Genomic DNA, 27,111 nt, shown 5'->3' on the forward strand with positions numbered 1-27,111 from the left:
ATCATCGTCAGCATCCTCACCGTCGTCCTCAGGCTCTGTTTCAGTCTCCACGAAAATAGGTGGCATTGGAGAGTCCTGAGTGTCAAGGTCCTTAATCTAAAAGTACACTCCATTCAAAACCTTTTCAAGTAAAAAACGTTATAATAATTACTAATAAATATTGTCAGAATTCGCAATTAATAAAAACATTTCAAGGAAAACATTATTAAATTACTAATAAACATTACCAACAGTCGAAATGAAATAAATAAAAAACCTTTCAAGGAAAGATAGTCTAGAAGATAATATTTAAATATATTATTATTAATAAACATTACCAACAATCGAGAGACTTTCCTTGGAGGCGGCTCGTCGCCACCAGCAGCAGCAACGAGGCTCGCAGCGATGGCGAGGAGACTCACCAGGAGCAGCACCAAGGGAGTGTTGCCAACTTTGGGAGGCCGGCGTGTGCAGCAGAGGACCGCTACCAGGGCCGCGGACACGGCGATGGTCCCCAAGGACGATGCCACTACATGAGTAAGGGCTATGTAATCCTGGATGTGTTTGAGCTATGGGAGTACGAGGTGGCACGGTACGAGACTGGAGGACTGTTTACCGACTTCATCAACAAATTTCTAAAAATTAAGCAAGAGGCATCGGGCTACCCCTCCTGGTGTCTCACTGAAGCCGGCCAGACCAGCAATATTTAAAATTACTTTGAGCACGAAGGCATTAGACTGGACCCGGCCAAAATTCAAAAGAACGGAGGCCTTCGCTCCTTAGCTAAATTGATGCTAAATTCATTTTGGGGTAAATTCGGCCAACGAGAGATTCGGGCTAAAAATTTAATAATCAGAGAACCAGACGCACTTTACTTACTATTAACAAGTCCGGGGATCCAGTTAAATACCATACAAGAAATTAATAACGAGGTTCTGCTCGTCAGCTGGCAGTACATAAATGAGGTCATTGAGTCTCTCAGAACGGTAAACGCCGTACTAGCCGCCTATGTCTGTATGTGTACAAGGAAGGCACGCACAAAGTCCCCACAGGGGATTATTTGGGCGAAATGACAGACGAATTGTCCGACTACGGCCCGGGCTCGTATATAACAGAGTTTGTTTCCGGTGGTCCTAAAACGTATGCATATCTAGTGTGGTCCACTAACAAGAACGCTCTCGTTGAAGTTTGTAAAATTAAGGGGCTAACACTAAATCTAAAAACTAGCAAACAATTGAATTTTGAAACTCTAAAAGCACTAGTCCTGAGTAGTTCATCAGATGCAGCAGATATTGAAGAAAACAGAATAAGGCGGACAAAAGACAAAAACTTAGTTACTGTAGAAGAAGCAAAAGTTTTTAAAGTTACCGGACCTAAGCGTAAACTTGAAGGTAAGTATGAAACCCTACCTTCGGGTACATTAAAAGATCTCACCAGTCAGAGTCGTGTCGAAACCCTCGAGCCACCCGACGTCAAATTCCTTCACCGAAAACGACCCCCTCGCAAATAGTCTGGGGTCCCAGTGGTCCGACGGGTCCCTCCTCGTACTTAAATACGAAATTATGATGACGAGGTACCTTTCCAGACGCCTCCTCCTCCTCCGAAGGGGCAGGTGTTGATGAAGTGCTGTCATCATCATCATCATCATCTGAAACGAAACAAATGATAACCAACCTGTCCTTTAGAAGTTAAATATTGTATTTTTAGACTAACAAATTCAGTAATAATAATAATTCTTTAAAATAATATTACCTTCAGAGGGAATCGGTGGCGGAGACGGTGTCGGGGGCTGCGATGGTTGCGGAGACTCTAGGGGTGATGGTGGTGGGTGCTGTGGAGGAGGCGGAGTCGGTTGACGAGACGGCGGTGTCTCCAGAAGCGAACTACAAATGTTCATCACCAGTGCTAACATTTGTAACTGAATTGAATATTGAATGCAGTAAGCCGTGCAGGAGCGCGGTATCTAGTGGAAGGGAGAGTCACGTGGAACGCATGGAGAGAGAGATAGAGAGAGAGAGAGTTTCCCCCCTTCTCTCACTCTCTCTCTCTCTCTCAGTAGCAGAAATGGCTCAGATACCTACGCTTGTAGACTTGTGTGCTGCGAGGTATTGTGAGATCTATGATACAAAACGTACTTTGATTGATAAATCAATACATTTACCGAGACCTATTTTTGACCAATTATTAAAGGTGCACGTGGTACATCATTTTTATTGAATTCATCTATTTTGACTCAGAAAGGAAATTGGGCCCATATGAAAAACAAATACCGGTGTTGCGTATGCAAAAAGTGGCTGTATTCAGTAACCATTACTTTCCTGACCCGAACAATTCATGCCAATGTGATAACACCTCGCACTATCAAAAGGACATTCCGTTTCAACACATGGCAGTTGACAGCATAATTGTTGAATGTAGACAATTACAATGTTGACAGCATAATGCCGATTTCCTGTAGCACAACCAGGCATTCACTAGGTACACATTTAAGAGACGAAAGAATACTCTAAGGTACTACTTCTTAGATTTGATGCCATGATGGTAATGTGCTATCATTCTGTCCGCCATGTCAACTCCTCCCATAAAGGTGTTGTACTCGGATATAGCATGAGGACGAGTGATCGTTATAACTTCTTTGTTTTCCTGTCATAACGTTTCGCAGTATCTTCTGGGATTGCTCCAGCATAAGTAAAGGCAATATGAACTTCCATGTTATCCAACCACCTAACAACGGTTATATTGTCACTTGATGTGGTTATTGAGGAATTGTCTCGCTTTAGTAATTTGCCTGATACTAACGTCTTTGCAAAATTCTTGATCCGGTTAAGCCTCTTTGTACCCAATACATATATTCCCTTTTCTGTTAACTGTCTCAGCAGAGGTAGTATCACAAATTAATTAACCATAAAATGGTTTTATGGTTTTTGTTATTGATGTCGTGGCACAATCTTACAACCATGTCTGCAACTGGTTTTAAGGTTGTAACAGCATGTTTCTTTCTTCCGTAGAGCTGAAAGCAATGAGCATAGCCATTTCTGCTTGCCCCTTACCCATTTTTTTTAAGAGCTGACAACGAGGACCAGTTCATTTAAAACCTCGGGTAATGAACAATCATGATTTATGTTCGTTACCAAAAATATCGTTAGCTCTTTAGTTGTGAGTTTGAAGTGTCCTTTACTATGTTGAGGAGCAAAGCTATTTTTTCGATAAGCCCATCAGTGAAGAGGTGTTGAAAAACCCATAAGGAGTTGCACTAGTTATATTTACAACCTGCTGTCCGAGAAAGGAGGAAGCACAATGTTTATCCTCTACCACAAATTGGTTGTCCTTACCAGCTTCCCAAGTAACATCAGCAAGTTGAATAGGTCCATCATTCTCAATGATTTCATCAGGGGGAGGTAAGCGTAGCATAGGTGCTGCCACTGGTTGAGGTACTGAAGCCGACCCCGGTTGATCATAAAAATTAGCTAGCCCATCATTTTTAGGAACATTTTGTAAAAACCGGGTAAATTTGAGGAAGATCTTTTGGTATTTCAATACCTTCTAAAATAGTCTGTTGGGCAACATCAACTTCAAATAGTTCGTCCTGATAAACTACACTCCTCATCCTCTGACCCAGATGGAATAACATTCTCAAGTAATTCCAAGTATTCGGCAATATCACTATCATCCAAGACAGAAGTATAAATTTTTTACAGAAGTAAATGACAAAACCTGGGCATTAGATGGACATGGTTGGTTGGCCATAATGTGATGTGCTGGGTTGAGATTCTTGGTGATGCTGAGACTCTTCCGTTTCCCTAATGGTGGCATCATCTCTAGGCCTCCCTTCTTCGACCTCACATTGGCCCACTTCTACAATAGGGCTATCCAATAGACGGTCGGTTACTGAAGAACATAGAAAGTCTTCTTCAGTAAATATATTTTTATTGCATTCCCATATTCCAGTAGAGCGAAATCCTGCCTGTATGTGTGATGGTGTTACCGCTTTTGACAATGCTGTTCTCACTATAGTTGGGATGTCATAAATAGAGAATGTGTTTCCAGGATGACATTTCATTCACCCACACATAGCATCGTTGAATAATTTCTTAAATGGACCAAAAACAGAGACGTCGAGTGGTTGAAGTCTGTTTGTTGTGTGGGGAGGAAACGACAGCAGAGTAATGCCATTCTTTTTGCAATAGTCAAGAACGTCTATATGCAGATGAGCACTATAGTTGTCGGACAACACCAATACTGGTGATTCTTTTGAGCAATTAACCTTTTTGACAAAATGTTTCATGTAAAACAAAAAGTCAGGACCTGTAATCCAACCGCTTGGATTAGCAGTGCCACAGCAACCTACTGGTCCATCACGTACAAAATGATCCTTGTAAAACTTTCTAGGGAATACAAACATTGGAGGAACTGAATTGTCCTCTGCATTTACAGCTAGAACCATAGTCACATTAGTCCCTCTCTCGGCTGAAGTCATACCTCCAACTCTTTCCTCGCCTTTCTGTGCGATAATTTTCACCGGTATTTGAACAGTTCCAGTCCCTGTCTCGTCAATATTACAAATGTCATTAGCTGTAAATTTGTTTTGATTCAACACTAACTGCAGGTTTTGAAAAAACAGATCGACATTATGTTTGTTGAAGCTTGTACTACGACTTAAGCTGGTGGCCTCAGGAACTCGAATGGAAACATTTTTCGTTGCGCTGCTTAAACTTTGTAAACCAATCATTACTGGCTTGCCTATTAGCAACCCAATTCTCAGGGACAGCAACTTTGTTGGCAATAGCAAATTCAAAAGCTATATTCCTCAATTCTTTTGGGCTGATACCATAAAAATATTTTCGCTGCCTGAAAAGCATAATCAGAGAGTCGTTTTTCTTGTTCAGCCGAAAATATCAGTCTAGGTTTTTTGTACCCCATATTAACACATTTATCTAGGTTACTCTCTTGTTTCTTAATAAACCTAAGTAATGACATTCGGTTAACACAATGTTTTTCAGCTGCTTGTCTTAAGCTATATGTTCCAGATTTTACATCTAACGACGCCGACTCGTAGATCTTTATATCACACTGACCACGGGTTGTTTTCCTTTTGTAATTTATCACCATTATCTGCAATCTGCAACAAACCCAATAAAACACGCATTATTATACATTGGGGCATGTTGTGACATGTGATTTGTACAATACATGTTATGATATATATATACAGCATATCATATATATATATATATATATATGATATGCTTCTTTCAGTTAAAAAAATTAACTAGTAAAAACAGAAAACGTAACCCATGGATAATTGAGGAATTGATAAACTTAGTGAATAGGAAGAACTACTTGTATAAATTGTATATTACTAACAAAATGAATATAAATTTAAAATCCCAGTATCATGAGATGTCCAAACTAGTAAACAGTACAATAAAAAAATGTTAACTAAACTCCTATTCATCGCTAATAGAAAATAATTATGGAAACACTAGATATTACTGGAAAATTGTGAAAAATATAATGAAAAAAGATACAGTGAAATTTACTAATATACAGTGTAATGGTAAAGATGTAGAGGTGGCAGGCAATGAGGTTTTTGTTGCTAATTGTTTTAATGATTTTTTTTGTTAATGTGACATCAAAGCTAAATCAAGATGCATTTGGCTATGATTTATTTTAAACGACTTTCGCAATAGTTCGGCTGTATTTGAAAAGTTTTTGGTAACATAAAACTTAGTTCTTGAGGTTGAAATGAAATATGCCTTTATTCGAGAGGCGGAGTTAGGGCTATTTAGCTCTCTCTACCACTCAACCTCACATAATATACAGATATATATATATATATATACATATTTACATTTAATGACCTTAAAACTATAACAAATTACATTTTAAATTAAAATTTAAAATTAAATAAAATATATACTACTATGTAATAATTAAAAATCAAATTTATCAGCTTAATATGTAGAAAAAATTCAAACAAAGATAAATTAACACTTAAATTAACAATGTACTTTTTAAAGAATTTCTTGTTATTGCTACATTCATTCTCTCAAACACACAGCCTGACCACAAGCACGCCACGAGCACCGCCACCCGTCACCCCTACAGACCGCCCAGCAACAAGTCCCTGACCCCCGCCCCAAAACGAGCTCGACCTTCTATAATACGGATATTATCAGGAAGAGAGTTCCAGAAAATTAAAAATAAAAAACAGGTTGTTATTAAAATGTAAAATAAAAGAAGCTGTTGTATTGATAGCATGGACATTGTAACAGTAAAGAACAATATTGATATTTTTTTACCAATTCTGCATCACATTTTTTCTAAGTAACTTGCTCAAAATGTTTTTCCTGATACATTTAAAATAGCTTGTGTTATACCAACCTTCAAATATGTAAGCACAACCGAATTTTCATAATATCGCCCTATATCCCTCATCAATACTCTAGTTAAAATATTTGAAAACCTTAATTAAGAATCAGCTTTTGGATTACTTGGTGTCCAGGTCTATATTTTCTCCATATCAGTTTGGATTTTTTCCAAATAAGGGGACTGACTTGGCCATACAAAACCAAGTTCAGTGCATAGCAGAATCTGTTGACAAGAATAAATTCACTGCAGCTGTCTACCTTGATTTTCAGAATGGTTTTTACCTGGTCGAGATAAAAGGTTTGAAACCTATGGCATAGCTGGAAATGCATTGGCTTGGTTAAATTCTTTTTACAGAAAAAGAAAGCAACTTGTAAAAGTGAACAAATATGTTAGCAATACATTAGAGTTGAGGCACGGAGTGGCTCAGGGCGGTGTTCTAGGACCAATAATGCTTAATTTATTCATAAATGAGCTGCTGAAAATTTAATTAAACTCAAAGATTTTTACTTATGCAGATGACACTGCAGTGGTATGCTCTACATACCATAAAAGTAGGTTAAGATATCTAATTTCAAATGATCTTGAAAAGCTTTCGCAATGGTTGTCAAACAACAAACTCCTAATAAATGTTAATAAATAAAAATGTATACTCTTTTTTTATAAAAATATGTCTTGTGGATCTCTGCAAAAAGAAAATAAGTTTTATTGTCATAATCACCTATGTATCTATGGTTGCAACTGTGATGTAATAGAAATAGTGGATGTAGCGTTTTTAAAGCTACATTGATTTATTTTTTTTTATTAAAACTTAAATTAAATGAAACTTTTGGGATCGAAATATTGGGATTTAATTTTAGATTAGATTGTGAAAAGTCAGGGTAAAAACGAACATGTAATCCTTTGGCAAGTTAGTACTGGTAGTTTTAAATTGTTAGGAAGGCAGGTTGACTACCTTGAATTGTTTAGAATTGTCTTGTTGTGACTATTGTTCTCCTTGTTTGATACAGCTGGACTAATAAGAGAACACTGCGGATGTCCTGCAAAGTTGATTGGAAAGGGAAGTATTTAAGCGCCCGCTCATAATTTTTCGCCCTTCTTTTGGTCATCTAAGTGAGTTAAGTTGTATTACAGTGCGCCGTGTTTCTTTTTTATCCGCGAGGGATTTTGAGGTAAGCACCAAATTTATTGTACGTCTTATTGAAATAGTCTTCCTCATCTGATATTAAATTAATTTTGTTGTCTTTTTATAGGAAAAAATTAAATTCATGGAAACTACAGAGCAATCTGCATAATTAATTCTCGATGAACAATAGAGCATAATAGAATCATACAAGTTACAGTTGATTCAATCTTGCAAGAAAGTTGAATTAAAATTGAACTTTGATAACTTTAATTGAAAGTTGGAAAATTAGTAATTTATTAATATTTAGCTGGAACTGTTTTTATTGTGAATTATTAATTGGAAATTAATTGAACATTAATAATTGTTTGAGAGAGTTGTAATCTGAATTGCAGAGACTTGAAAGTTAAGGTTCAACTAGTGTAAAGGGAAGTTTAAATTTTTATTTTTTGAATTGTGAGTGTACTTAGAAGTGAACATTTTTATTTTAGTTATTTCCAAGTGGTATTAGATTTTTATTTTAAAACTTTATTATTTTATTTTAGTAGAGAGCTCTGATTTTTAGTTTGATATATTTGATTAAGGGTGCGCTCTACCACAGGCCAGAAATCGATGTTTCAAAAATCCGCTTGGAGCGCTGGCAAAATCGGTTGTAGGGGAGGGCAATGAGTAGTTGCTGTGGAAGGGATCGAAACTTACCGAGCGCCTCCGACATTTGCCGAGCGGGGGACCCGAGCCAGGTGCTCGACGTCCGACTCACACACGCGCTGGAACAAACAACTTCGTTTTTAACAGGGATGGGCTAGTAGGCCTTTCACTCTTCAGCCACTTTTACCCACGCCACATGCGAATAAAGCAGACTATGCTTTATTCACATTAGTCTGCCCCTATATACTGACAGTAAATGGACACAAAGATACACATGAAAACTATCGCTAAACATATCTAAAATATTGTAGTATAATTTAGGTAAAACATAAGTAAAATATTATAGAAAAAATCAGACTGGGAGTGGCTTCCTTCAAATATTACATGTGGAATAACATTACATGACACTTTCACTTTTATTACAGTACATGTTTTAGATTTGTTAAGACTGCGATGTACCACAGGCCAGAGATCACAGTATCGGGTCTACGGAACATCTCAGTTATTTGCCGAAAGAAAATGCGTTCGGTGGCGTACGGCTTGTAACAACGCACTCGCGCCACGTAATGTGGAGATCGGCTAAATCAGTATGAAACTGTAACCGGTACTTTTCCTACCGTTACTCGTTGGTACAACATACTTTTATTATTATGCAAAAAAACGTTTTAGTAAAATATATTTTTGTTAATTTAAATTCGGTCTACTGAAATATTTGAAAACGAACAGAAACGTAATCATTCCAGTGATATTGTCAGGTAAGAGTGTCTACCAATCTGTTATACGTGGAAAAACTGGGCAAGGCAGGAATTGTTATGAAAACCATAGAAAAATTTAAATAATTTTAATTTTATCAACAAAACTAACATAATTTTATTACTTCTTTGATACATAATGTAAACCCACACATTTTCTTGTAAATATAATCATTCTTTCATTTTTTTTCAGAATTATCAGATCACATAAGATTTTTAAGACTAACTAACCACGCAACAAGCAACAGTATATTAAAAAATTACATATTTTATGAGCTCAGTTCATATATTTACGACTTAATACACACAGCTACATGTCACTCTCTGTGCGTCTGCCAAATTAGAATGTAATTATAACTTTGTAACAACAATAAACTTTACAGAATTGAACAATAGTAACATACCAAAATTCAGCAACAAAAAACAAAGTCACAACAAGACATTAAAATTACAATCAAGTAAAATATCACAAGACCTACACGAGAGAAATTACAGTTTTTACTTAGCAAATTGTATTAGGATACAAATTTACCTGAGTATATTACACTGAGTATATAGTCTAAACTCCAAAAATTAGGTCTAAAATGAATTATTTTCAGTTTTTCTAAAAAAACCGTGTTTTTGTACGTAAATCTGTAATGGAGTTCAATGCGCATTTCCATCACAAAACCCGTAAATAAAGTGCATATCAGCGTATTCTCCAGTAGTGAACTCCATGGCAGCCTACACTTGACTAAATTGAGCAGAAAATAGTTTATTGGAGGTAGAAGTAATTCATGCGGACACTGGTCTTACAAAACAAGATAAGGAATGAATGTACAATACTGGTGAAAGTGATAAGATAAGGAATTCAAACATTGATAAAGGATGTGACCATTAATCCGTAACTAGCGTCCACAAAATTATTTTAAACTGCTTTATTGTTTTGTAATCTTCAATTCCTTCTTTTATGAGGCATTTTATAAAACATAAAAATTAAGTACAGTTTTTATTCTTGTGTACAGGGTGTGGTAAAAAGATGGGGTTCAATGATATTTCAGTTTTTCTTAAACTTAGCAACTTTGCCATTTGAATCGACCTGAAGCTTAATTTTCTTTTCTTACCGTTTGAAACCGATAATTTTTTCAAATTGAAAATTTAATGGAGAATCTAAAAATGAGTAGTTTTGCTCACATACTTTGCTAAGAAATATCAGATTTACGTACAAAAACACGGGTTTTTTTTTAGAAAAACTAAAAATAATTTATTTCAGAACTAATTTTTGGAGGTTGACTTTTTATAACCACCATTGTATCACATTTTACATTGCATTATAACCCAAAAAATTTTTGTCACACCTAGAGCCACTCACCCTGTATACTGGATTAGATGCAAAATGAATTAAATGTCTCTAACATCTTTTCTTCAACTTTTGGAAACAACTCATTTTAGTTATAAAAATACAATTTCTATTACCCTCATTACCTCAATACACCTATTACCTGTCTCTCACAGGCCGTCCTGGGTTATGACGTTAAACTGCCTCTTCCCACCTAACCATTCCCTAATTCCTACCAAATCCCCCTCCAGGGTCTTTTAAGTACCCGTCCTCTGACCGTTCCAGTACATGGCTCGCTGGGAGTGCTTAAGCCGGTACTAGATGCCCTATCTGGTGTCGGTGAGAGCTGATGTGAGCTTGTCTCTGCCGAGGCGTAAGTCATGTACTGGTTCAGAAGCCAGCCACTTCGGTCCTTGGTCAGGAAGTGTTCAGTAGGCAGGGGTGTCGGAGCCCCTGTTGCCACGTGCGAGTCCAAGTTGTGCGCGTATTCCCGACTTGGTAATCGATGGAAACCGGGCCTCGGGGAACTGAGGTAGGGTTGTCCCCCAAGCTACGGTTTGTGGGACACCCGAGGGCATGCCCGCTCCCGGTGAATCGGCCCGCACTACTAAACACGATGCGCTGGTGACCTTATCTATGGAAACTCAAACCACCCCACCCTTAGGGCAAGAATTCGGAGTAAGAGACAACGATCCAGAGAAAAAGCGACAGTTGTCAGATTCTGAAAATGAATCGTATATCAAACAAAGGAAAGTGGAAGAAAAAGTAAGAGCTGAAAATATGAACGTTCCAACTCCACTATATCTAATCGTTAGTCATAAGGATGAGGGCAAAAACTCTAACGAAGGTTAGTCCTTTCCTTATTAACAAAGCGTTTGTTTCCTCAGGCGGTCAACCTAAAGCTGTGAGCAAATTGAGGAATGGAACTATCTTGGTGGAGGCTGCAAACCACATCCAAGCCAAAAAATTCCTTCAGATGACGAGTTTTTTCGATCAGGTGGAAGTCGTCGTTCAACCGCACTCCTCACTGAACACCTCCAAGGGGATCGTCTTCTGCCGTGACCTGATGGAGTGTAGTGAGGAAGAAATCAAGGACGAGCTGCAGTGTGAAATGGTAAACCGATGTGGTCAGAATGCTTCGGACGGAGAATGGGAGAAAGGTCCCTACTCCCGGTCTAATTCTGACCTTTGCATTTCCCCAACCCCCAAAAACTATTAAGGCTGGATACTTATCCTTGACGGTACGGCCTTACTTCAAAAATCCGAAGCGGTGTTTCCGTTGTCAGAGATTCGGGCACTCTACTAAGACGTGCTCGGGACCCGAGACATGTTCCCGTTGCGGCGATGAAGGCCACCAAGAAGACGGATGCAAGAACGACGTCAGATGCGTGAACTGCAAGGGTAAACACGCGGCGACCTCTAAGGAATGCAAAGTTTACTTAGAGGAAAAGGAAGTTTTGAAGATAGTTACTATAGACAAACTTTCCTTTAACGAAGCCCGTAAACAGTATAGGAGAAGAATCGCTCCAACCCCTAAAAAGGGAGTCTCGTACTCCGAAGCTGCTTCAGCCCCAGTCAAATCCGCACAGTGCCCGTCATGTACTGCTTTAGAGGGTATGGTACTCAATTTAACAGAGCAGGTTGCCGCTTTGGTTAAACAGCTTGCATCCGGTACCGGACAACGTCCGTTGGCATCCACCAGTAAGCCTTCCCAAGCAGTCCACACGCCCCATATTAAGTCCAACACACAGACTCAAGCTCGCCCAACAGCTACTTCTACTTTCAGAGATAGGGTGCAACAAAATACGAAATCCACCTTATCTTTGAAAGAGAGGAAAAAACTCGCCGACAAACTTAAAAAGAACATAGAAACAAAATCAGAAAATAGATCCAAATCCCTAGTAAAAAAGACTAACTCATCCTCGTCCAGATCCTCACAATTATCACTTGATGATGATATGGTTGAGGACCCTTTGGAGATGCAGACAGAGTTCCAAACTGTTCATGGTAACTTCCGTCCTGTATCTAAGCAAAGAAAAAAAATTACGATGAACTAGCACAAAATAAAATATATAATATAATATAAAATTCTGTTACAATGGAATATTAATGGTTTGAGAAGCCACTTTGAAGACTTAAAACTACTTATAAAGACAAGAAAACCTAAATTTATTTGCCTACAAGAGACTAAATTGTCTCCTCTTACTCATTTCAATCAAAATGGTTATGACATCTTTCGCCTAGATCATCACCAAACAAATTGCCTGTGGAGGTGTGGCTATTCTAGCAGATTCTTCTGTTAATGCTAGAGCCTTGAACATCGTCACAAACCTCCAGGCAGTAGCAGTATCAATCGATGTTCCTTTTAAATTAACCATCTGCTCCATATATATTCCACCTTCCCCTTTTGATTTATCTCTTGATGATCTACGTGATCTGTACAGCCAACTCCCTTCTCCTTTCTTGATGGTTGGTGATTTCAATGCACACCATCGCTCTTGGGGTTCCAACCATTCTGATCGGAGGGGTAACATGGTTGCGGGATTGTGGGATGAAGTGGCAGCGGTCGTTCTCAATGACGAGTCGGCCACTTACATGTGCCCTAGGACTGGCATATGGTCGGCAATCGACCTGTCAATCTGCAGTCCGGTCGTGGCAACTCGAGTGCATTGGTCCGTACTTCCCGACCTGTCAGGGAGTGACCATGCGCCCATTGCCGTGGCTTTTCAATCCTTTCCATCTTTGACAGGCAAGTGTCCCAGGTGGAAAATTAAGAGGGCTGACTGGAACGAGTACAAAAAGAACATGATTTCTCAAACTACTAATATCGAATTAAACGACATAAATACAGCCACTGAATTATTTACATCTAATATTATAACATCCGCAGAGCGAAGCATTCCAAAATCCTCGGGTTCACAAAACAAACGCCAGGTTTCTTGGTGGTCTGAAGAATGTTCGGCGGCTCTAAAGGAACGTCGAAAATGTTTAAGACAGTTCAACAGATCACCGACTGAAGAAAATTTAAGTAAGTACAGAAGAGCACGGGCAAAAGCAAGACAGGTTTTTAGACAGAGACGGCGGCAGTCCTGGCTGGACTACACAGATCAAATAAAACGAACTACTCCTGCATCTGATGTTTGGAGGAAGCTTCGATCTGTTTGCTGTACGACCTCCCCACCTTCTCTTATTGCTCTGAAAAATGGTACCGATGTGGTAACTGATCCCTTGACAGTTTCCAATTTACTCGGCTCACATTTTGCGGAAATTTCAAAAAACGTCATCGTACAATAGGGAGTTTCAAAATTTCAAAACAAATACAGAAAGACATCCTCTAAATTTAAATATTAATAACAACTCTCCTTTAAACCTTCCCTTTACCATTGATGAACTTGATTCATCACTAAAGGCGACATCAAACTCTGCCCCAGGTCCCGATAACATACATTATGCCATGTTGCGGAACCTGACGGAGGATGGAAAACAAGATCTAAAATTATATAATAGAATATATTTAGAAAAACACATTCCCTAATTCTTGGCGTCGCTCACACATTATCGCTCTCCAAAAACCGGGCCAAGATAGAACTTCTCCAGGAAGCTATAGACCAATTTCGCTTACTAGCAGTCTCTGCAAAGTACTCGAAAGGATGGTCAACAGACGTCTTGTTTGGTTTCTGGAGAAAAATAATCTTCTTTCACCTTCCCAATGCGTATTCCGACAAGGCCGGTCTACAAGTGACCATCTACTTGCCTTGGAATCGGCAATCCTGAATTCCTTTATTGAAAGAAAACAGTTGATCGCGGTATTCTTCGACATTTCGAAGGCTTATGACAAAGCTTGGAGAAAGGGGGATATTAAATGCTTTAATATCTTGGGGTGTAGGGGGCCACATGGTTTCTTTCATACAGGGCTTCTTGTCGGAAAGAACCATACAGGTCAAACTTGGGACAACCATTTCCGATTCCTTCACGCTGGAAAATGGTATTCCACAAGGTAGCGTTCTAAGCTGTACTCTGTTTGCCATTGCAATCAATAACATATCGTCCTGCGTTTACCCGTCCTGTGCGCTGCTCTTTGTTTGTAGATGATTTTTCTATTTACATCTCTACAAAGAAGCTAGCGGTGGGGGAAAGAGCTTTACAGCTTACCATCAACAGGCTTTGAACAGTGGTGCGGAGTGACGGGTTTTTCTTTCTCGCCACCTAAAACAAAAGCAATCGTTTTCTCCAGAATGCGTACCGTTGAGCAGCCAACGCTCTCTTTGCTGGGTCAGAGAATCACTACTTGTGACAATATCAGATTCCTGGGTCTCACATTTGATACCCGGCTAACTTGGGTGCCTCACCTGAAAGACCTAAAAGATCGATGCGTGAAGCGCTTGAACATACTGAGAGCTTTAAGCGGAACAAAATGGGGGGCTGACAGGACATGCATGCTCAGGTTCTACAAAGCCACCATCCGTTCCTGTCTAGATTATGGATGTCAAGCATATGGGTCCGCAAGACCCAGTGCTCTCAAAATGCTTGACCCCAGTCCATAATTCTGCTTTAAGACTGGCCACTGGAGCTTTTCGATCTTCTCCTATTAACAGTCTTCTCGCAGAAACGGGAGAACCCCCTCTTTCGCATAGACGACAACAACTGTCCCTAAACTATGTTCACGCTCTTTCAGGGAAGCCTGAAAACCCTGCGTTTGAACCGGTCCTGCGAAATCCACTCTATAATTCTTTCCTAGCGAGACCAAATCTTCCTTCATCCTTAGGCGTTAGGGCCAAATCCTACGCTTATGAAATAGGCCTAAACGATTACCAGTTTAAGTCGTTCATCAATGTGATATCCCACCCTGGAGCGTCTCAATGCCAAAAATTATTTTAAATCTCTCTAGGTTTAAAAATGTCTCCACTCCAGAAACAGTCTACCAACAAGAATTCCGTCAAATGCTAGGCAGCCTCGCACCTTGCGATGTTGTCTATACTGACGGGTCAAAGGAACGTTGTAGAACTGGATGTGCTTTCGTCACTGGGGTAAGACGATACGGATTTCGTCTCCCCAACGACTCTTCCATTTTCACGGCCGAATTAACAGCCATCCAAAAGGCCCTAAATATAACGTTTCCTATGACTAAAACATTGGTTATCTGCAGCGACTCCCTTAGTGGTATACAAGCCATCAGCGATATGTATTCCAAACACATCATCATCCGCGAAATATGGCATTCTTTGTCTTCCCTTCAGTCCGAAGGTGTTGCTGTCTTTCTTGTCTGGGTACCTGGTCACATTGGAGTATCCGGAAACGAGCTGGCAGATAGAGGAGCTAAGGAAGCATTACAACTCCAGCCTTACACCACACGGATGATTTCTTCCGACATTACCATGGTAGTGAAGGGCAAACTGAAAGCCAAATGGAATAGCGATTGGCGGGCAGTCGTCAACAACAAGTTACGGCTTATTAAAGACTGCGTTGGACTCTGGGAAACAGCGAACCGCCCGAGTCGTCGTGAGGAGGTTATGTTGTGTCGCCTGCGGCTAGGCCACACGCTTCTCACACATGGCTTCCTCATGAGTAGAGATGATCCTCCGGTCTGCGACACATGCGACACTGTCATTACGGTCAAACATGTGCTTGTTGACTGCCCTCGCTATTCAGTACATAGGCGCAACTCGAATCTGCCGGCTTCGTTGAACGATATCCTTTGTGATGACGAGACGGCAACCCAAACACTTCTATGTTTTCTGAAAGCAACGTCGCTGATAAACAAAATATAGTATTGTGTTAAGTTTATCTATTCCGATTATTGATAGTTGTTAATATATATTAATTTTATTATTTAATTTTTATTTATCATTATTATGACAGCTGCCAAATTAGCCCCTTTACAGCTACCTTGGTGGCAGTAAAATTTGTTAAGTTTTTACAGTTTATTGAATTAATGTTATGTACCTTGTCCTTATTTATGTTCTATTTATATTTTTAGCCCCTATATGGGTTAAGACCTCTTTACAGTCTTTCCCTTGTTATATTTATTGTTATGTAGTTTTAAGTATAAATTATTTACTCACGTACTTGTCATATACAATGTAATCTTTATTTACCTAATTGACACTACCAAATACGAGTAGGTGTCAATTCTTTCTTGAGGGCAATGATAACCTCAGCGTTTTTTGCACCATAAAAAAAAATGTCTCTCACAGGGAGCCCTCGAGGGTATCTTGGATCAACTAGTTTCTGGCAATATGCATTTGTAGTAAAAAGTTAAAAGTGGAATTTTAATTTAAAATGTTTTAATTCCTTTATTTTGTAATTGGTAATAGCTGCTCATGTAATGAGATTTGTTTAACAATCAAATGAAGCAATCATACATTAAGTCAAATAAAAACTATTATAGTTAGACTATAATATTGCACTAAAAAAATACCTCATAATGAGATATGTCACTCATATTTTGAAAATATTGACATTAATCAATAATTTATTGTTCCCCAGGAGGTAGAGGTAGTTGTTACACGTTACGAATTTATTGTTACGGAAAGAGTTCGCCAACACTATTTCGGTGATATGAAGATGTATATGAGAGCTTCCACACGACACGATCATTCATAGCATGGGCGTTCAACGGTGGCGCGTATGTAGTGTTTCGTCCATGGCCGTTGGAAAGACCCGGCGCCGCGCGGTCCTTTGACACCGCCGCCCGTGAGCTCAGTGGCGCCTGTGATCCTATGCGATCATAACCTTACACACTGATCGGATGACGAATAAATAAAAATATTGTAGTTCATACTTTATACATACTTGTTCATAATACATTATTATTTAAAAACAAAATATTTACTACAATTTTTCATTTGTGCAAGATAGGAACTTGATTATTAATGTTTGACTAGATATTATAAATCAAACAAATTGAAGGAACACCAACACTGAAAGGCCGCACGTTATAACCTAGCGAAAGCGGGTGAGGGGAAATATCCAGCAGGTAGTGGTAGGAGAGTTGCCTACAGTTTTCCGGCTGTAGCCGCCACGCGCGCCACCTACAGAGCGTTGAATATCGCTTGCAGACCTTGCATGTCTGCCTTATTGTACCTTAACTTCAGAAACTTTTTAATAAACCGTTTACAGTTTTACTCTTACTATATTCCAATCTACGAATGTCTGTATTTTATTCTTTAATAAAAATTCGCGTTTTTATTTTATGAAACGTTGAAAATACCCTTTTTTAACCCTTCAACGTGGGTTCCACGTGACATTCACGGCCGACTGACGAAGCCCGTTGCGGTGGTTTCACGTGAACGCCACGTTTTCGTGCAGACCGTACGCGTAAGCGATCTAGCGGCGACAGTTTGAACTACTTCAAGCGATGTTTTATATCGTTAGAAAGAGGACATTCCATTCTTGATTTTCGTATGCGCAGAATATGTGTTTTTTTTTATTCAGCTGTTCTAAACCTAAACCAAACAGATGACTCAGTCAGCTGTCTCGCGGTATTCCAATACATCGTGTCTGTTGTTGTTATTGCTGACCGGCTTGTGTTTACACTGTGTTTTATTAGAACTTTTATAATATTAATTGTTTTATATTAAGTTTATAGTTGGTACTAGATGTATTGGTTATTATTTTGAGCCTAAATAATACTATTACATTCTTCAGTAAGTGCAAATAATAATAGTAGTAATTTGGTGAATGTGTGTTTGTGAGTGATGTAGGCCTAGGCCTATCTGTGAAAGTTAGTTGTTTTTATGGATAATTTGAACAATTCAGAGTAAGTGTTTTTATAATTTCTAACTTTTAGACATTTCTTTATTGTTTCTTTTACACAATGTCAAATGGCAGTGACCAAATAGCCGACTGGCTAAATGACCAACTGTCAGACTGTGGCAGTGAGATAGACTATAGCCCTGGTGTGGAAGATTTGGATTATACACAGCTAGATTGTATTGAAGATAATTTAAATGATGATCAAATGTTGCTGGTTAGGGAAAGTACACCAGAAAATGAAATCTTGCCTCCTAGGCCTAAAAAATCAAAAAAAGGTCCCTCAATGATTTGGGAAACCATGGAGGGTTACATTCCTGAAAGAGAAGTTTTTACTGGGCAACCAGGACCTAAATTTGAATTTGAAAATGTGTTACATATCTTTGAAAACTTTTTTGATGAAACAATCATGAAAATTATAGTTGAACAGACAAACTTGTATGCAGAACAAGAAAGAACCAAGAAGGGAATGGTTTTTGGGCGAAGGTCAAGGGACTGGGATTGGAAACCGGTTACAGTTGAAGAAATGTATGTGTTTTTTGCCATTGTAATGTTAATGGGAGTTGTTAACACATTCACTGCGGATGACAAAATTACTGGTGGCAGAAAATGCGGGATTTTTTTTTTTTTTTTTTTTTTACTTACCCAAAATGGAGTCAGGATAGCCGAAAGGGTTGTCCAAGGTATCCCGGAAGCTTCGTTGGCCGGAACGGTTGACGTCATGTCCGTGCCGAGTTTGCTCGTCATCCGCACCGGGTGCCGGTCACCGTGTTGTATGTGCTCGCTGCGCACTAGGTTTCGGCACAAACACTCGCGAATTACACGTATATAGTACATGAATGACACGTAGATAGTACATCAATTACACGTATATATTACATACTAGTTTGAAAAATATACAACATCAAAAACAGTTAACACTCCCCCCTCTCAGAGTAAAAATTAGAAAAAAACTATATACATCCCCACCCACCGCCAAAGTCTAAAAAACTACTTATTTGCCCTCGTGATACTTATCAAAGCAACCGAGTTCACACAGAGCTGGTTCGTCAGGGCACACTGCACAATAGTATACTGTTTCCTTACGCTTGCCTTCTTGGTAGCAAACGCGGCACCTCCGGGTAACTGACTTGCCGTTTCCTTTGCGCTTCATTGATTTGGAGTGACGATGCATGCTGTTGCGAGTCGGTGTGATGAGCAGTGGGGCTTCCTTTGGAGGGAGCAGGTCTTCAAGTACACGAACTCGGAAGTCATACAGGGACAGCCTATCTGAGTTGTACATGTTGTACAGATAAAAAGAATTTACAACAACAACCTGGAGAAAGTGCACAAAAATTTTCTTGTGCCATCGCAGGGTCTTGCGCTCACAGGGGTAATACGATACCATTTGGTCCAAGCGGTCAGTCCCCTTCATGTAAGAGTTGTAGTACATGATTGGTTTTGGCAGCGTTCGTTTTTGGTTTCTCCGGTTGGTGGTTTGGACCATCTCGTTGTCATATTGTGTGGAGATGTTGGTCACCGTCCGCTTATCCCTCCATTTTCCAATCATGACACTTTGGGCATAGTTTGCTATCGTTTCACCTTTGCCCAATGCCTTTGCCTTCACCGCTGTAGGTGTATGGAGTCTGTCGATGCGTAGGGTGCCGGTAGTGTAGGTTGAATGACGTAAAAGTTTGGATGATAAGACAAAACTATTATAAAAATTATCCATGAACAGGGAATGGCCTTTCCCCAGGAAGTCCCTCATCAGCTTCATGACGACTTTGACGGTATGACCTTTGCCACTACAAGAGTCATGACTCCCCGTGTAAACATGGAAGCGCAGCATGAGTCCCTCGGGTTCATTCAGGGAATAAATTTTGATCCCATATTTGTGGCGCTTGCCCTTTACGTACTGGCGGAAGACCAGTCTGCCACGCCACAGTACCATCTCTTCGTCGATTGTCAGTTCACGGTCGGGATAATAGATCTGTCGCATCTTATTGTTGAAATATTCAACAATATTTTGAATTTTAAAAGACCGGTTGTTAGCAGGTTCAGGGTGATCAGGGGTATCAAACTCTTGAATAATGCAGACATCTCAAAATGCCAAGAAATCGATCTCGAGACATGTACTCCTTGAACATAGGAAAGTTCAACAACCGATGAGTTTTCCAATAATCGTTCAATCGATTCAATCTGACGTTGCCAGTCAACAGTAGAAGGCCTAAGAATGTTCTTAGTTCGGCCAACACTAAGTCCTTCCATTTGGTTATGCGAGACGCGGGAGTAGTGGTGGGGCCACAAAATAGTTCCAGGGCATACAAGTTGGTTTGTCTTAATAATATTCTCTAAAAAACACGGTGTCAAGAAGGAGATTGAACCAGTCAATTGGTTTATTGTCACCTGGAATGGGAACGAGCAAGCCAGGTTGACCAGTAAACGGCAGGTCACGTAAACCAGCCATGTCGCTGGCCGTGTCAGCCCACTGGGGGTGGGGGATGCCGCCTTCACCGTCGCTAGAACTGTTCGAACTCGACTCATTGTCTTCATCAGATGAAAAATTATCGTCAATAACATTATCGTCTTCCTCCATTATGAGTACATACACTTACACAGTCAACAGACACTATAATCCACTCACACAATATCGCAAAGCATACACAACAAAACGAAAATGGCGAACCGGGGGACGAATCACACCAACTGACTCACCGAAACTGGCACACCTCGCTATGAGTGTTACAGCCTTCCCAGGCAACTGCTCAGCTCACACTGGGGCAATATGAAAGCAGCTGCTGTATGACGAGTTCGCTCGTCCACCGCCAGGCGCGCCAGGTTCGCATGACGAGCATGCTCGTCACCCGCAGTGAATGTGTTAAGAAACCATCAGTTAGAATGTATTATTCCAAGAATCCTCTGCTTGAAAGTCCAGTATTCCCCAGCACTATGCCTTTAGAACGCTTTGAACTTATCTCAAAGTATTTGCATTTTTCTGACAAAACAAAAATTGGTGAATTTCAGGGCTCAAAAAAACTGTACAAAATTGTTCCTATCATAGATCACCTGAATGACAAATTTAAGAGTTGCTATGGTCTGTCACAAAATATTTCTATCGATGAGTCCCTAACATTGTGGAAAGGTCGATTGTCTTTTCGACAATATATTCCACTAAAAGCCTCTCAATTCGGCATCAAATCTTTTGAGCTATGCGAGTCTACTAGTGGTTACACATGGTCTTTTGTCATCTATACTGGTAAAGGGACTGATTTTACCAGTGAAGCACTACCAAACAACCCTACTTCAACTGCAATTGTCCTCAAGCTCTTACAGCAAATTCTTGACAAAGGTCACACAGTCTGGTTAGACAATTGGTACAACTCCCCTGAGCTTTCCAAAATTTTAAAAGGAAAGGAAAACTGATTCCTGTGGCACCCTAAAATTGTGTAGAAAGGAGGTACCAGAGCAACTGAAAAAAACAAATATCAATAAAGGGGAGATTGTCTGTTTCCATAGTGATAAAGTAATGGTTCTCAAATGGCATGATAAACGGATTGTTACACTGATTTCAACATTTCATTCTCATGAGCTAGTGTATCAGAGAAATAGTCTTGGCACTGAGCAAATAAAGCCTGCACTTGTACTTGATTACAATAGACATATGGGGGGAGTTTGACCTTAGGAATCAGTTGCTCCATAGCTTTCTTTTGGAAAGAAAGAAAAATCTAAAGTGGTACATAAAACTTTTCAAGAGAATTTTGAACGTAAGTGTACTAAACACATTTATCATCTGGAGGAGTCGGAATGATAAGTCTGAGCATATTTCTGTAAGACTAGAACTAATCAAGGGTCTTATTGAAAATTATGGCTCAGAAGTCAAGAGGCCAGTCTATGGGCCGCCCTTCCATTGAACCTAAACCAAAACGCCTAGTTGAGAGGCATTTCATCGAAAACATACCACCTACAGAAAAGAAATCCAAGCCATACAGAGTTTGTGTGGTTATGTTCCAAACAAGGAAAAAGGAAGGAAACAAGATTTTGGTGCCCTGATTGCCAGGCTGCAATGTAGTGTGGGAACCTGCTTCAAGAAACTATCACACCAAATCAAATTTTTGACTGATAATTTTTCATCTCGATATGAATAAATATTCAATATTAATTAATATTGTAAACCTAAACAGTTGTTTTTATTAGATGTAAGATAAATTAATAAAATAAAATTTGTTACAATATTTACAAGGGGTATTTAATGTCATTATAACTAAAATATAGCAATCTACAATCATTTAGCACAGAAAACTCCCCGCAGCAGGCAGTTGGTGGGCTCCAGGAAATCCCCACATTGAAGGGTTTAAAACTTTCCACCTGATGTGCAGCTTAAGTTGAATCGAAATTGAAATTTCAAAAAACTAATGCACGTATATAGAAATATTTAGTTACTTAAATAACATCAATATGTTTGTAATAGCTCAAAAAATGAGCCTACAATAAGGCAGATTCAAAACCCTTGCATCAGCGTTCACCAGAGTGGTAGAGCGCAGCCTTAATATTTTTATTTCTTGCCAAAGGAACTTTTTGATTTACTAAACGGTTTGTCAAATTCTTCGGTTTACAGTTTTTACTCTTACTATATTCCAATCTACGAATGTCTGTATTTTATTCTTTAATACAAATTCGCGTTTTTATTTTTATGAAACGTTGAAAATACCCTTTTTTAAAAAAAACTTTCCACTTGATGTGCAGCTTAAGTTGAATCGAAATTGAAATTTCAAAAACTAATGCACGTATACAAATATTTAGTTACTTAAATAACATCAATATGTTTGTATTAAATAGCTCAAAAATGAACCTACAGTAAGGCAGATTCAAAATCCCTAGCATCAGCGTTCACCAGAGTGGTAGAGCGCAGCCTTAATATTTTTATTTCTTGCCAAAGGAACTTTTTGATTTAACTAAACGGTTTGTCAATTCTTTGTGGAAAATAGAGTGATGAACATTCTGAAACGTTGAACTTATTAATTTGCCAGTTTAAAATAAATCCTTTGTTTTTATTTAGAACTGTGATTTTTATTTTAGACAAACCTGATAATATATAATAGTTAACCAATTTAGTAATAAATTGTACTGAATATTCACTAGGAGCTTACTAATCGAAAAATATTTTATATCGTCTTGGATGTGTCATTGATAATTTAAATATTAATACTCTGGAATATTAATATCTACAATGCAAGTCGTTATAGTGGATAATGTAAAATACTTAGGTCTAACTATTGATAGAGATCTAAAATGAGGAGCAAACATTCAAACCGTGTTTTCTACTTCATATTACAACTTTACAAGAGAGGCAAAAACATGTAAAAAATGAACAATGAAAAAAACTATTTATTCTTATTGATTTAAATTTTGTTAAGGCTTATTATTAGTAATGTCAATCATGTAGAAGATATTCGATTAATAAACAGCTTTAAAAAAGCGTTTAAAATTTGGAGAAACCACGTTTTGACTGAACTCAATGGAGAAAACCTGTTTTGAACGTTAAGGTCTAGGATAAAGCAGGTTTTTGAATAATACGTCCTTCTTCTTTTGTAATGTTATGGGATGTGTAGTGTATTTAGTGATAAATACTAAGTTGGTTAATGTACCCATAGCAATATTTAAATGTCTGCACCATTTATGTTGGCAGTATGTATTGTCAGGCGATGTCTCATACGATGTGGTCTGATACGAATAAAGAATGCTCATAGGCTGCTCTCCTGTGACGACGCCACTACCCTACAACCAACGGTCCAAGCTGGCTAGCCAGCAGTCCACCACCAGACACCGTCATGTAAAACCTCCGTGTCCCGTCCGTTCCTTTATGAGCCGGTCTTAGGGCAATGGTACTCTAAAATGTAACGTCTTATTATTTATCCCGACCCATATTAGTGTACAGTGACGACCCGCATATCTTACAGGATGACTAAGGGGAAGAGTTTGTAAAACATGCCGCTTGACAACCGCGACACTTATACCCTTTTTAAGCAACACTATACCAGATTGTTCACTTTGTTCTTCGAACCTAAAGTTTTTGAATCCTTTAACTTTAACATGTGCCATTGTCCTTAATAGGCTGCTGTGGAACGCCTCCAGAGCATTGTTGGTCCGGTGCGGCTCGCCAAACACGCTAAATCGATTCGCACCGACCATCCGCATCCAGAAAATTTTCCATATAGCTGCAATATACATAAAATACTCTATAACTATAAAAAAAGAAATTCTACCATGACATAGTTTGTTACAATCGAAAACAATTATTTGTCTTACCGATATTGTTGTGACTATATCTTGGAGAAATAAAAAATGTACAATACAAAACATAAATTACCTGTACCAAAATGCATAACAAAATTACTCGAGAAGGCTTAAGTTGTGATAATTTCTAAGGAAAGATTTTGAAAATTGCTGGAAGCAGAGTAATTATATAGGAAATCTAACAATAAACTGATTTCGAGCACACGAGAAACACCAAGGCCTAGCTTTTAATACCAAACATCCAACTTACCGAAGCAGTTATTCTAAATCTGGCCGCCAGACTGTGCGGCACTGAGTAAGTGAGCTATGACCCTGAGGCCAAGTGCTATTCTTTCAGCAGGCAGCCAAAGCTAATGACATTAACATCTGCAGAGTCTTAGCAGCCTCTACGTTGGTGTCGACTAAGTGTTGGAGGCGAAGCTGCCTGTGCCATGCGATATATTGTCTAAAAACGTAAATTTTCTTGTATAATATAACTAATTATATGTCACCAGATAATAAATGTCCACATTTTTTCCTTTATACAGTATATTAAAAATTTATTGTAAAAATAAGGTGTTACGATGTTAAAAGAGGCACAGCAAAAAAAGCGCATTGCGAAGAAAAGGTCCAGTTGTCCTGTTGGACAAAAAGGAATTTAAGTCATTCTTTAGTCTCTATGTTCTTAGAAAAAAAACATAGGTACACACAGAGCGCTCTCGGCTCTGAGCTTAAATTTGGGTACTAATCTCGAGGGATGGTTATAATAAAAACAATGTAATTAGAGTTAAACTTATAATATTAAGTTATTATATATCCCTGTGCAAAATTAAAGAAGCATCCGGCTACTCGAGCATTAGGCCATACTAACTGAGCAACATTGCTCATAGCCAATTCAAAATCAGTCAATATGACCTGCGGATTCCAAATCAGGAATCAATTTGTATTAAATATGTTGAAAACACCTTGGTAGGACTCCTGTGTTTTCCTCGTCATTAGCACAAAAGCTACCGGAAACAGCTGAAACACGAAGAATAGTTTGTTAGTTTTAGTAACTTCCTAGGTCATTAAGAGTTTTAATTACAATTGATAATTTTTTCTACATGATCTCTTTAATCGATGATAATATCTAGTTAATGCTGCTTTAGAACAAAATGCGTAAAGGAAATCACATTGATTGCCCTTAAGAAGTCCAATTTTTACATTGTTTGTGTCTCGTGTAGGTGCCATATCGTTTGTCCGCGAAATAACTTTTTAGCCACAAATTAACGTATATAATATAGAATAGTTTAAAACCCATGTAATATAGACTAATTTAATGCACTACATCTTTTTATTTCAGAAATAATTTAAGTTTTTCTAAAGATTACGCCTCAAGATTAAGGTAACACATTTACATGTTTATATACCTGAAGAGTGTTGAGATAAACAACAAAATAAATTACAACAACTATATAACAAACTATTAAATTTGAAATTAAAATGTATTTAAAAGCGATTATTGCTTCAAACAAATTAGGTTATTATAAATTCATAGTCATGCTATGTATTATAGGACGGGATCGATTAATTCCTCTTATCCACGTGTACATAATTAAAATTCGTTTGCATTCGTTCTCTTAGAAACTCGTAACAATATTTGTGTACTAATAAATATACACTTGTCTTGTTATATTTTAATTTTATCAGGTTGAACATACATTTGTAAACAAAAACTGCAAAGTATATTGAAAATGTTGATACAATTGGTTTTTAGAACTGTAAAAAAACACAAATACAAACTTAGAGATAATCACTCACTCTTTTCCTAAATTGTGAATGGGCCGTTAGCATTAAAGCTTAGGAGTTGTCAAAAGTGTAAGTATAAAAAATTGTCACTTATTACCTAATATAAATGTGTTTAAAAACTGTAATATTGTGTCTGTATAGGTAAATAATTGAATTTAAACGGTTGCAGTGTTGAATAATATGCAGTAGTAATATTGCGGAAATAGTGGTGAATCGTCCATTTGTTTAATAAAGTTATTATTTAAGGAATTAGTTAAATTTAAAACAAAACACACGTGTCCATTCCATGTCTGAATATAGGGATTTCGCTTGCACCTCGTAAAAAATCTTATCCTTATCTTAACAGTTTTTACTTTTTACCAAATAGTAAAATAATATCACATTCTGAGTCGAATGCATATCCTCGTCGATTGATCAATTTATATAGTTTTAAAACAAATGTTACTGCCTATAAACACACAACACGTTAATTACACGGTTATACTATTTATTTTAACTTTACCTTAAAAATAATAGTTGTCCATTTATTAGAGATAAAATGTGTTATTGGAAGAGGGATGGTATACAGAGAAAAAATGGGTAACGGGAAATTGAGGAACAAGAATATATATTTTATTTATCTTTTGCCTTCAGCAAGGTATATTATTTTCACACAAATTAACACTCGGAGAAAAACTTCGGACAAACAATATGCCTCTCGTCACACATAAGAAAATAAAAGCTGAGTTCCCACCATTGACTTGTGTATAAAACTTAGGAACGACTGTTCTAAACGTAAAATATTAATAAATACATAGTGTTCCATATTATTTTACAAGTTAATTTCTGTATACATACATGATTCAAGAACTCGCCATGGATTGTCACCAACTGTTAAGCATGCAGCTGTTCGGGCAATACTTTAAATGTTCCATCAACGTGGAGCCGTTTGCGTGTTGACCAGCGCAGTCCGTAAGTTGCAGTGAATCATAAATGGCTGCTGTCCACCCTTCAGCCTCTTCCGCCAAACGACACCTCGGAACACAGTTGGTTCGTCGCCACCCTCGATGGTCATAGAAAAATGTCTCCACTGGTCTCCAAGGAGTATGGTGGAAAATTCTTCCAAGGATCGAGGTATTGGCGGGTTTCCC

The 27,111-nt window shown here is 38.3% G+C and overlaps 1 protein-coding gene across 1 annotated transcript; it reads right to left on the reverse strand.

The window, feature by feature from the left end:
• Positions 1-18,935: 18,935 nt before the first annotated feature.
• LOC124370813 (piggyBac transposable element-derived protein 4-like) lies at positions 18,936-19,919 on the reverse strand. Its single transcript, XM_046829110.1, has one exon. The coding sequence runs from the start codon at positions 19,917-19,919 to the stop codon at positions 18,936-18,938; it is 984 nt and encodes a 327-aa protein (XP_046685066.1).
• Positions 19,920-27,111: the final 7,192 nt, after the last annotated feature.

The sequence above is a fragment of the Homalodisca vitripennis genome, unplaced genomic scaffold, assembly GCF_021130785.1.
Source record: "Homalodisca vitripennis isolate AUS2020 unplaced genomic scaffold, UT_GWSS_2.1 ScUCBcl_516;HRSCAF=2688, whole genome shotgun sequence".
Lineage (NCBI taxonomy): Eukaryota > Metazoa > Arthropoda > Insecta > Hemiptera > Cicadellidae > Homalodisca > Homalodisca vitripennis.